The sequence below is a fragment of the Ceratosolen solmsi genome, unplaced genomic scaffold (genome assembly GCF_000503995.2).
Source record: "Ceratosolen solmsi marchali unplaced genomic scaffold, CerSol_1.0 scaffold19, whole genome shotgun sequence".
Classification (NCBI taxonomy): Eukaryota; Metazoa; Arthropoda; class Insecta; order Hymenoptera; family Agaonidae; genus Ceratosolen; species Ceratosolen solmsi.
Window position 1 is genome coordinate 912,944 of NW_011948443.1, and position 12,116 is coordinate 925,059.

The following is a 12,116-nucleotide window of genomic DNA, read 5'->3' on the forward strand; positions in this document are numbered from 1 at the left end:
ATTAAAAAACTGATTAAAGTATTTAATTCTTTGGCTTAAAAATATTTTGTATAATACAATTTCATTTTTTTAAACATGTCAAAAAAAGATAGTTATAATATTTTAATTTCATTATAAATATACAATTATGTAAATAATCGGATATAAATTTGTTAATTTTATGTAGTATGCTGTTTAATTTGCTTGTACAATATAAAGCGTTATTTGTCGGATATAATTCTGCTAGCAACATCAACTAGTTCTTTTAACGTATTCTGTATTATTAATCGATTTTTATATATAATTTGTTTGTTATATTGAATTTTGTTCATAATTCATTTTATAGTTCATAAACCATTAGTAAATAAATAATACAATTAATAAAATCTAATTACTTTGAATCATGAAAATATTCACACTGTTAATATACTTATTTCTAACATTTATAAATACGTTACTTATTAGAATAACATAATTAATATGATTATTGTTCTTATTTTGTAAATAATTATAAAATTTTAAATAGCTCCAACTATTTTTTACATATTTTGCATTTTTTAATTCTTAAATAAAATATATTCTTAAATGTATTTAAAAAATTTTAATATTTAATAAATTGCTATTCTGATTAATATTAAAATTTCTATATAGAATGAATCAAAATTAATTGCAATGTTCTTAATCTTGATTGAGATACCGTCTAGGTCGATTAAGCAGCTCTTTTTCTGGCACATTTATAGGTCGGTTTCTTTTGAAAAAACCACACTGAAATGAAATAAATAAAATACAATTAGTTATATCTATTTGATACTGATAAATATAGCAGACTTTATGAATTATAATAAATTATTTATTAACAAAAGAAACACAATAAATTATATGAATGATTCTATAAAAGTGAAGGTTAGTATATCACGAAAAAGTACAAAAGTTTCATGAAAACCATTGTGAAGACTTCGAAAAAGATTATATAGCTCATGAAATTATACAATTTCTATTTTTTTTTTTTAATTATTTATAACTGATAATGAATATAAAATCAAGTATTATTTCTGTAAATTTTTTTTTAACTATCTTTTACTATGTTTTAATTTTATAAAAATAAGTTTTCAGATTATTTTTCAAAGAAATTTATATTAACTTTATAATTTAAAAATAAATACTTAGAAATGATATTTGCATTTTAACCATAAACATCAAATGTCTTAAACGATAAACTTATCAGTGCAGGATTAAAAATATGAAAATGTTGATTTTATTTGATATTTTGAAAAGAATATACAAAAAGATTTATAAGAATTGGCAGGAGCGTATCTGCTACAGATTCATAAATACATATAGTCTGATACACAAAAATTAAAAATAGTTAATAAAATATTTTTCTGAGAAAGTAAAAAATTATTGTGAAAATGTTCATCCAACCTTATAACTATAAATAAAACACTTTCATTTTCAAGTAGAAATAAGAGTGTATAATTAGTAAAATCATTCAATATTGGAAACATTTTAGGGCAAATTTATAGATTTCAATAAATTGTGCTATTAAAACTACTCAAATTATTCTGTGAGATGTCGTTATTTGATTATAAAATATTAAGCTTATCATATCATACAATAAATTTTAGAATATTACACAAGCTAATATAAAATAAATACAAAATATCATCCTGCATTAGAGGTAAATAATAAGAGACTTATCTTACTAGTATATTATATTAATCTTAGTATTATATTGCAGTCATGTATGCAAATGCAATTTATTGCTTAATTAAATGCTTAATTTATTATTCCAGTATAATTTATCAACTTGTTTTAAAATAAGAAAATTCGCAACTATGTAATATATTACTTTGTATGGACACATCCATAACAATATATAGATATTTTCCAATATTAATGTTTGTTCGAAATTGAAGCATTTTCCGAGACTTTAGTTTTCGGAAAGGTATGAGACTTCTAGCTATCGAAATTTGTAAATATTCGATTCCGAGAATTCTCGAATATTCTAAAGCCTTGCTTCAAATGTCCTACAATCTATCTGACTTCGCAAAGTAACGTCGGTTGGAATTCTCCAAATTTCTAAAGCCTTATTTTTCTTTGAGTTTTCGAAACTTCTTGAGCTTTAATTTCGTAAGATTCCTGCATAGCTACACCTATGCATTGTTATCAGATATGTAAGCTGCCGCGCGGATATTTAAAGGAAGCACACTATGCTTAGGCGCTCATTGTAATTTAGTCAGTCAGTCAGTTTATTAGTCATTACGCTATTCCGCCATAGTTTACATCTATAAGTTAGTCACTCAGTTACGCTAAACGCAGTGAAGAAGAGTGTGCTAATATTTGCAACATTAACAGAAGACACAGTATAAGCTATAAACCATTTTCATTGTATACGCTTTCAGGCTACACGCCACCTTTTCATTATATACGCTTTCAGGCTACACGCTATTTTCATTGTATACGCATTCAGGCCATACATCCTATAGAGGAGTGTACGCATATTACTGCTAATCTTTACAACATTAGCAGACGTCACGACATCTACAAAAGAAAGGGCATACTCCTTACTAAGGAGCATACATCATCCATTGCTGCTCTTTACAAAATCAGCAACAACATCGTCACCATCAAAGAGGAACCGCATCATTATGACAAGACACAGTTTATACTCTTCTATGAGAAGTGAATACTGCTTATTACTAATGTAACTGTTAATAAACCATACGTTTACAAAGTCCTGTACGTACTACACATTTCTACAAACCTTCCACTTGACACCCTCTCAAGGATCTGCTAGAGCAGACGGCAAATTATTATGAAGCTGTCGAAATATTGGCAGTTCGAGCCAAGAAATGAAACAGTTTTGAATAATGTTATATAACAATAAAATAATTTCTCTACATTTAATTTAGTGTTTTGTAAATGTTTTTGAAAATACCAGAAAATATCTAAGATTGAAATTTTTTTAAAATAGGTTTCTTATAATATAATAAGAAATTGATTATATTAAAAAATATACGGCTTTTAATTATCACAACTTATTGTTCATGTTAACAGTGACATAAACTATGATGATCGCTTATTCATTTTTAAATTTAGTAATTTAACATGTTATTTAGTATATTTTATTTTTCTAATTTTCAATATGTAATAGTTTTTCGCGTTTTATAGAATATGTGGCACTCATTAATTTGTTAACCTAGATATTTTTTATTTAAAGATTTACTTCACATACAAAATTTGTGGATTACATTTTATGGTATTAATTATTTTAATATAGACTAAAATACTTGATAAAAAACATTAAAACACAGTAAAAATTTATGAAAATTCCAGAACATAATATTAAAGCCGTTTACATAAATTAATACTCAATTTACAGCTTGCAAACCTGATGTCAGATCGTATTATATTAGTTTATCTATATCTCTAAAAAATTTAATATACACAGATTTACAAGATAAGAGTATCTGATATAAAATAAATATACTAACTCAATTATTGTTAATCATGACAATAAAAAAATGAAAATGGACTCAATAATGGAAAATACTAAAAATTTGTATATGTTACAATAAAATAAAATATTTCAATATAATCTTAAGAATAGCCCATCATTTAAAGAGATTGTAAAATTCGATCTATTAAAATCTAAAAATTTTTTAAAGATTTTCATAGAAGAAAAATGTAAATTTTATATTATTAATAGTACATACCTTGTACAGTAAATATGCAAGTAATAATAAAATAGTTGTTCCAGCACATGCCGATATTACTACAATCCAAAGCGGTATAATATCTAAATTATACATATTTGTAATAGGTAGAATTACAGTTATAATTTCATAGCTTCTAACAATACTTTCTGCTGCTTCGCCTATGAAAGGCTGTGAAGTAACAATAACAAGTAATTTTGTTGAAACTTTAATTTTTTCACTTTGTGTAATTTTTTTTAATGATTTTATGTTGATTTGATAACGCGCGGATATTGAGACTTCTTCATCTTTTATTAAAGGACCTACACTACACTGTAAATTTACACATTGTGCTGTATTACACGAAGTATTAAAAATTGAAACTTCATTAATTTTATTTTCTATAGTTTGCGGTAACAGATTAGTTGCATTTCGTGAAAATCGAAATGTTTTTCTTAATATTCGTAATTGTAAGTCTCTATTGATGGATTCATTATTGTTTTTTTTTGAATACAATTTTGATTGTTCTGCAACAAATATAAAAAATATAAAACATATTGTTAAATATATAAATTAATTGAAATTAATAATCATTAAAAAATATGCATAATTAAATCTTTTGAATAAATCATCACTTCGAAAATAATTATTGTGATATATATTTTTTAATATAATAGTTTGTCGTTGAAATTACAAGTTTTTTTCGGTAACAATTTATAATTAAACAATGATATAATTTACAATTCAAACACATTGTCCAATTCTCTTAATCAGATTCAGTGAGTTTGTCGACTGACTGTAAAAATTTAATCTGTATAATACATGATTTTATAGAATACGAGAGTTGTAATATTGATAAAAGTTTTAATAGATAGGTTTTTTAAAGAAAATATGCTAAATTATTACTTCTATTTTAGTTAACTCATTTGGGTTACTCATTATAAGTGGCTGTATTTATACGTTGCTAATTAATATTTTTAATCGTGATAGAACTTGTTTAAAAATGATGTATGAGTTATATTAATGTATGGATGACTATCTGGATGACTGGATGACTGAAGCTGGAGTGTTATAACGCATAAAAAATATCATATTAAAAATATTGTTATTATTTAGTTCAGAATACATACTTTTCGCATGCATACTATTAATAAGTTTCAGCTTAATATCATTGTTCAATTACGCGCGCTCTCTCTCTCTCTCTATCTCTTTCTGTTACATTTTGGAGATTTATTTTATTTTAGTTTATTATTTACGTATTAATAAGCCTCATTTTTTCTAAAATATAACATTTGTAAATATTTTTTTATGTGATTATTTACGAATAGATTCTTCTAATTTGTTAAAATTTTGATTACAAAATAACTACAAAATATCGATCAACTATTTTTAGTCACACCTGTATTCTTTCTAATACAAATAAAATATACTTACTATCATTTTTTGAATTAGTTTTAGAATTTTCATTTTTATTTTTGAAGAGTTCAGATTTTTGCATAGATCTATTTTTACGTATTGAAGTTTTAAGGATTCCTTTAGAATTTTGAAATTTGATAAGATTATTTTTATAATTTTCAGTATTCAAAGATGAAGGTCTTAATACATTATCCGTCAATTTCTGAAGTTCATCTGAAGTTTTAATTATATTTTGTATTTTTCTCTCCTATAATTATATATAAAATTAATAATTTATTAGTACATACATAACATAATACATTATACAGATTATATTAATTAAATAATTTAGTTACTGCTAATTTATTTAAATAAACATACTCGTTGGTTACTAATAAAATTTATTTTATTATCTTTAGTTTATTATTTAAATTTTGTATCTATATATGTTAATGTTATATAAATAATCCGCAAATAACAAAAACGTTGATACTCATTTACAAATATAGTTTTGAATAAATACATTACATTAACTATACAATATACTTAGTTGTTCGAAATTTAATGTTTATTTTATGGTTCGAACTGCCAATTCAATAGTTCAATGGATTAATATCTCGCCATAGCGATTAGGAAGAAAGAAGGCACAAGTGGAAATTTTGAGTTGAGCACAAGAAATATTTGAGTTCAATTAATGTTTATTCTGGTTATGAATTGTAATAATATTGTAGCGTTGTTGGTTGCTTCTATTGAGATAGAGAATTATTCCATTGTAGTGGTATGAGTGGTTCCTTGTATTCTTTGATTGTCGGAGATTTCAGTTGAAGTTCGTGCTGGTGCAAGTGATACTGATGTATGAGATGCACTAACTAATAATAACAATCAATGAACGAGGTGTAGAATTACAATGAGCACTAAACTGAATTGACAGTAGAAAAAACCGTGAGTCAGGTGTGTGGCGACCGAATGGATGTTAAAGGAACAGTGGCGTGGCGCATGGTGCGCTGCTCTTAAATATTCGCGGCATTGTTTGCGACGCCGGCTACAGCGTCATAGCCTGTTGCTAAGTTGAAAACCGTAGCGACGTCATGCTCTGGAATATTCTAGAAGCTTCATCGACGTTGCTATGCGGAAATATTGTCGTTTATATTAGACATTACGGTGTAGGAAAATTCCTGGAATCGCTGAATCGTGTTTACAAACAAGCGTTTGTAATTCTCTCAATTTTAAACTGGAATTAAACTGCCTCAATCTCGAACATTAGTATTTTCAGAAATTTTTTTTTGTTATAAATTTGAGTAATAACCGATGAAATACAAACATTACAGTTAAATGAGTTTATCTTCTTATTTAGTACTAAAAATTTGTCAAATTTCTTCTACATCAGTAAGATAAAAGATGTTTACAATTTTTAACATAACAATCATTATATGAAGATAAAATACATTGTTAAATTTTTTGCCATAAAATATTGTATAAAAATTAATTCCATTAATCCGACTCAAGAACCAAACATATAGAATTAACTAAGAAAACCACTAGATGTTGTATGGGAGAATACGTGGGCAAGTGGTAGGGTTAATGCACTGATTCAATAATTAACACATGTACTTCTTATTGTTGTTTATTCCATTTACTTTCCAATGTAAGGATTATTATTCTCTGTAATGAATGTGGCATTGCGAAATATTTGTATTGGAGAATCAGAAGGTGATAAATTCCTTATTCCTTGGACGTAACGGGTGAAATAATGAATTACTGTGAAAAAAGATAGGTTATAAACTATTGTATATTTACACTTGAGAGGTTATGATCGTTGTTGTGTTCTGTACGAACACTACAAGTCTTGGTTGTGTCGTGATCTTAACACGTGTTGCAGTTTCCTCTGAATAGTGGGCCGTGTGAGTGAGCACGCGCTTAAGATAGAGGTTAGAGGGTTGCACGCCATTCAATGGCGTGAATTGCTGGTCTTGAGAAGTGAGCATGCACGGGTAGCTTCTGGATTCGGACAGCTTGTGGTCCGTAACTTAATAAGCCGTGAAGTGAAGAAGCAACACTAGAGGTAAGGACTTACTTGGAAGTTGTAGTGTCATATTTCCAGTTTCTCTTCATAGGCTTGATTGGAAGCTTCCATGCACGAACTGCTTGCACTTGAACTTTCTTTTATCTCCTTTTACTGAGATGGAGAGAATCTCAGTCCTTGTGCTATATGTGCTTGATGAGACTAAATGTAACTGGATATTGAATCACAGACGTAGAAAGATATTTTGTAACACTCAGCCGTTCGACTTCTCTCTGTTCCTCCTTCTTGAGTATAGGTTGTGACTTTTCTTGTGAGAATAAGTGTCGGTACATTGCATTGTCCTTCTTAAATAGTTCAATGACCCAGTTCCACTAGGGACACCTTCTTCTTTTCTGTATCCAATTAGAGTTTGACTTTCGGCAACATGATGGATCATGCACGCCTTCATTTCCACTTCCTTTCGGGACTAGTCTTGAATATGCTAAATCGGATTTTTTAATTTCCCAGTACGTCTCATTTCCAGTTCACTATTCCATAGCATCTAAGACCATAAAAATTAATTGAAAATTCGTTAATGTTTTTACATTATTGTAAATTTTAACGATTTATTTGCTCCTTAAAGATGCAAGAGTTAACTGAATTTCTTACTTCGTCCTCCTAATTTAAGCAGTTTTTTTAAATAAAACCTATTACCTATTGTCTGGGATCAGACTAAAAACCTCCTTATGATGGTGGGTGGAGGCTTGCTGAAAAGTGGAAGGGGCAATGCAATTATTCAGTACTGCCGTTAATGTTTACAGTCTTTCCTTTTATTAAATATAATAATTAATGACTATTTAATAATCTATGAATATCGAAATGAGTGTATGATAGAATGAATAGATGAGTATTTCTTCATTAATGTTGGTGGTGATAAGTCTGTACATGTATTCTTGATAGCCTAGAGCGTGATTTCCCTTCTTCCTTTGGGTTGAGTAGTTGTAGTGGGTGGTAGGGGCAGCAAGTTGGTGCCATCTTAGCAGCCGGCGTGGGGTGAGCTGTAGTGTGCGGAGTGGTGGGAGAACATCCGTGTGACGTCACTGCTTGTGTACGTGAGCTCAAATGTAGTCGTGCTATTGGTGCACGTTCGTATGCTCGATGTGGGCGTAAACCGCGGTGTAGAGGTAAGATGTAAGAACGAGCGTCTGGTCGTATCTTACTTGAGTTGGCGGGAACCGCTGTAGTTGTAGTCGTAAGAACGGGTGTCGGCGTTACTTACAAGCATTGGCGGGAACCGCTGTAGTCATTGTCGTAAGAACGAGCGTCGGCGTTACTTACATGCGGGCGTAAACCGTGAGTGTAGAGTGGCGGTCCTGTCGTGATGAGTGCTTGTTACTAGTAAGGAGGAATTGCGGCACGTGCAGCTCCTTAAATATTCTCGGACAAACTCGATGCGCCGATAGCGCATCGGTGGCTGTTACTATGCCGCTATTTGTCGTGATGTCAATAGGGCATAGCTTTGTAGGGTTCATTTGTTATTCTCGGAACACTTCTCGGAATTATAGTCGTATATTCGAGTTTTTCGGCTAGAAGCATTCTTTGAGTCGGTTGGCCAATGTTTAAAAACAAATGTTCGCGCGGTCATACCAATACCACTTTGTATTTCGCTTAAAAATACTGTAATCCGTAACACCTATTTATGTTTATAACAAATTCTTGGTTCAAATATTTGTATCAATTATTCATTAAAATTACTATCAATTAATTTTATTTATAACTGCCAAAAAATTTATATAAAAATTGATTCCTGACAAAAATCACAACCATTGCTGTAACACGGACAAATACCTTTTACAATGATAAACTGTTTCAAACGGAAACGGTAGCAAGCATACACAGAAAAATTCAATTTAAACAGTCATTCAAAAAATTTATAAAACAAATAGATATTATAATTAGAAAATTAGAATTTCTAGATGGTAATTATTTGTTTATGCCAATGGGTAGTCATTTTTTTATTTTTAATATAAATGAGAAATGTAATCCATAAATTCAATATTTTTAATATGTTGATAAATATAACAAATTGAAATAACACTAAAAAATAAACAAATATAAATAGAGTAGTATATTAGAAATTAATTAAAATTGAAATATTTATTGTTTATTTAAACACTATGGAATTAAATTACAAATATTATACATATTTTTTTTTAATTTTCAAAATATAATAAACTTGATAAGTTTGAAAATAATTTTTAAAAACTTACTTTAAAACCGAGATAATTCGCATTAGCAGAATCGCATTGAATTTTATTGCTTGATACATCTGGTTGATCTATTAAATATAATAAAATATCTCCAGAATATGTTTCTGCAGCCCAAATCAGTGATGTAGTCATATGTAAAATAGTTGATGGTCCATTGTTACGTATAGTGTAATTGTGTGTTACTATCGGTCCTAATTCATATGTATTCATAGGCAAATTAGAATCGCTATTTGTATAATCAATTGAATTAAAATCAATTTCCTGCGGTTTACTATCCCCTTCTATTGATAAGTCAGTTTCAATCCATATTGGTAAAGAAATGTTATAAAGATTGTTATTGAAAGTATCCGATTTTTCGAAATTAGTAGAATTTACTTTCATATATAATTCATAAGTTGATTTCATATCATGAAGTATTATTGGTTGTAAAAAAATTTTAAATTTAACAAATTTTCCTTCTGGTAACGGATTACCAATATCACAGCGTAAGGTATTATTATTACTCGATTTTGGAGCAGAACATTGAATAATAACTTCTGTAGATTTATTTTGACTTTCAATATTAATATAATCTATACCTATTGGTAATTGTAAATAAAATACAGTTTCAAATGCATCTTCCCCTAGATTGTGAATTTTTACTTCTAATTCGAGTATTTTACCAGAGCCTACAAGATATTTATCAACATTTTTAATTACATTTATTATTAAATCTGGTATACATATATCATCAGATCCACAATTTTTTTTAATTGTAAGAGAATCGCGTTTTCTTATATTTTTTGGTCCTAGTATAGCCATCAACTTTTTTTTAGGATTACGTTTTCTCGAATTACTTAGTAATTCTTTATCATCTTGAAATAGTTCTATATACATTTCAGCATCCAACGACGTTAATTTATCTCGTAAATGCTGTGTTACGTATACCTGTTTTATACAAGCAATAATTTTATTTATTCATAAAGATGTAATTTATATGAATGACATAAGTTAAAAATATAAAAGACAGGAGAGGAAGGAAAAACATTTCAGGAAGAAAAAAAAAAATTACGTACAGCATTCTGTAATTTATTCCTTTTTTATGTTAGTATTAAATAAGATTCATAGATCTTATGTTGTATGTCCAATAGTTGTTTTTGAACTTTTATGTATCAATAATTCAATATAAAACTATACTATCTAATTTTAATAACTGATGTTATACATTAATTGATATTTAATAAAGGTTAAAAAATGTAATTTAAATGAGATAGAGGAACAAATAATATCTTATTTGATACCTATTGTTCGGGATTGAAGCAGTCCCATGAATTTCAAACAAAAGAAAGGTCATATACGCAGTCCGACGTACCGCATGTGCGCCTAGACTGACCGCGCGTGCAGCAAGGCTAACCACCACGTGCGCCTAGGCTGATCCGCACGTGCGGACCGAGGCGGGCACTCGAGAAAAATGTTTACAAACAAAACTCGGCAAGTCCGAGCAAGTTTACGATTTGAAATATTATTTACGGCCAGCACTCACAAAAAAGGGACGCCTTCGAAACTTCTAGAAGCTTCGTTTTCTCACGCCAAAGGAAAATTTCTGCAACGCTTTCTGGAACTTATGCTCTCTCGAACTGATCCCTCGACATCGTACAGGCCCCTAGCACAAACAGGGCACACTTACGCTCTCTCGAACCAACCGCTCGACATCGTACAGGCCCGCTAGAACAAACAGGGCACACTAGCGCATTCCGAAGAACACTTCGGAACCGTGCAGGCCTTGAACAGCTGACTCAAGAGTCACTGTGGTTCACACACATTGGTTACACATGACCAACACAGATCGACTAATAGACTCTATAAATACAGATTATAAAATCCTTCACGAATTAGAAATCTTACCTTTAATTGTTTTTACCTGTGACTAGATTCTACTGCTGTCCCTTGTACATAATCAAAGACATAATCGATTACATAATAAATTCCATTTAAGATCTAACAACTCATCAAGTATAGCTATTCATCAATCAAGCATACTTGATTCAACTACCATCTTCTCATGCTGCCTCACAAGCATGATTGACTGACATTAGCTGACATTGATAACATCAACATAACCTCAACGCAAAACAGCAATATCCAAAGAAGCCTTTATAGCAGAAAAATCACAAGAACACATATTTTGAATAATCCAACAAAATATTTATTTCTACACAACAGTGCAATATTATTATAATTGTTTACACTCATTAAACCTTGTTTTAAAATAAATATATTATATTTTTCAGCCTTGTCCGTTATTTCTTTCCTTTAAAATTATCCTGCCGAGAGACTAATCCACTGAATTGGCAGTTCGAGCCATAAGCTAACCCTTTAAATCCGAACATTTGGTCCTTCAAGCCGGATAGTCTCATCGTCAGATAATAAATTGAAGGAATACAGTGGACGATCAAGGCCCATATTGACATACTAAGTCTGCCAATCGAATAGAAGGCAATACATCCAAGGGGATATTCCATTCATTACATAAATCAATAAAGAAAAAAGACAGTAGACACAGGATGGAAGCCAAGGGGGCAGGAACGTCAAATAAAATTGAATGAACTCAAGTAAGATTGAATGATCAAACCGAACGTATACAAATGTTACAGAGTCTTGCTAAGAAGTATGCAGTGCCAGACCCTGATACCACTGCAGAAGAACTATCAGATGCCTTTTCACATGCCGAAGAGATTCACAAGGCCTTTAATAAGAAGACAGCATTCCTACCGATATGTTATCAACCGAAGCATC

The 12,116-nt window shown here is 29.7% G+C and overlaps 1 protein-coding gene across 1 annotated transcript in view; it reads right to left on the bottom strand.

The window, feature by feature from the left end:
* Nucleotides 1-612: 612 nt before the first annotated feature.
* Nucleotides 613-12,116, bottom strand: part of LOC105365968 (integrin alpha-PS2-like) — a 51,582-nt gene continuing 40,078 nt past the window's right edge. Inside the window, exons 11-14 of the mRNA XM_011504267.1 lie at nt 9,342-10,268; nt 5,187-5,337; nt 3,696-4,201; nt 613-744 (exon numbers count right to left, since the gene is read on the bottom strand). Coding sequence (XP_011502569.1) covers nt 658-744; nt 3,696-4,201; nt 5,187-5,337; nt 9,342-10,268 — 1,671 coding nt within the window. The 3' untranslated portion in view covers nt 613-657. The remainder of the gene's footprint in view (nt 745-3,695; nt 4,202-5,186; nt 5,338-9,341; nt 10,269-12,116) is intronic.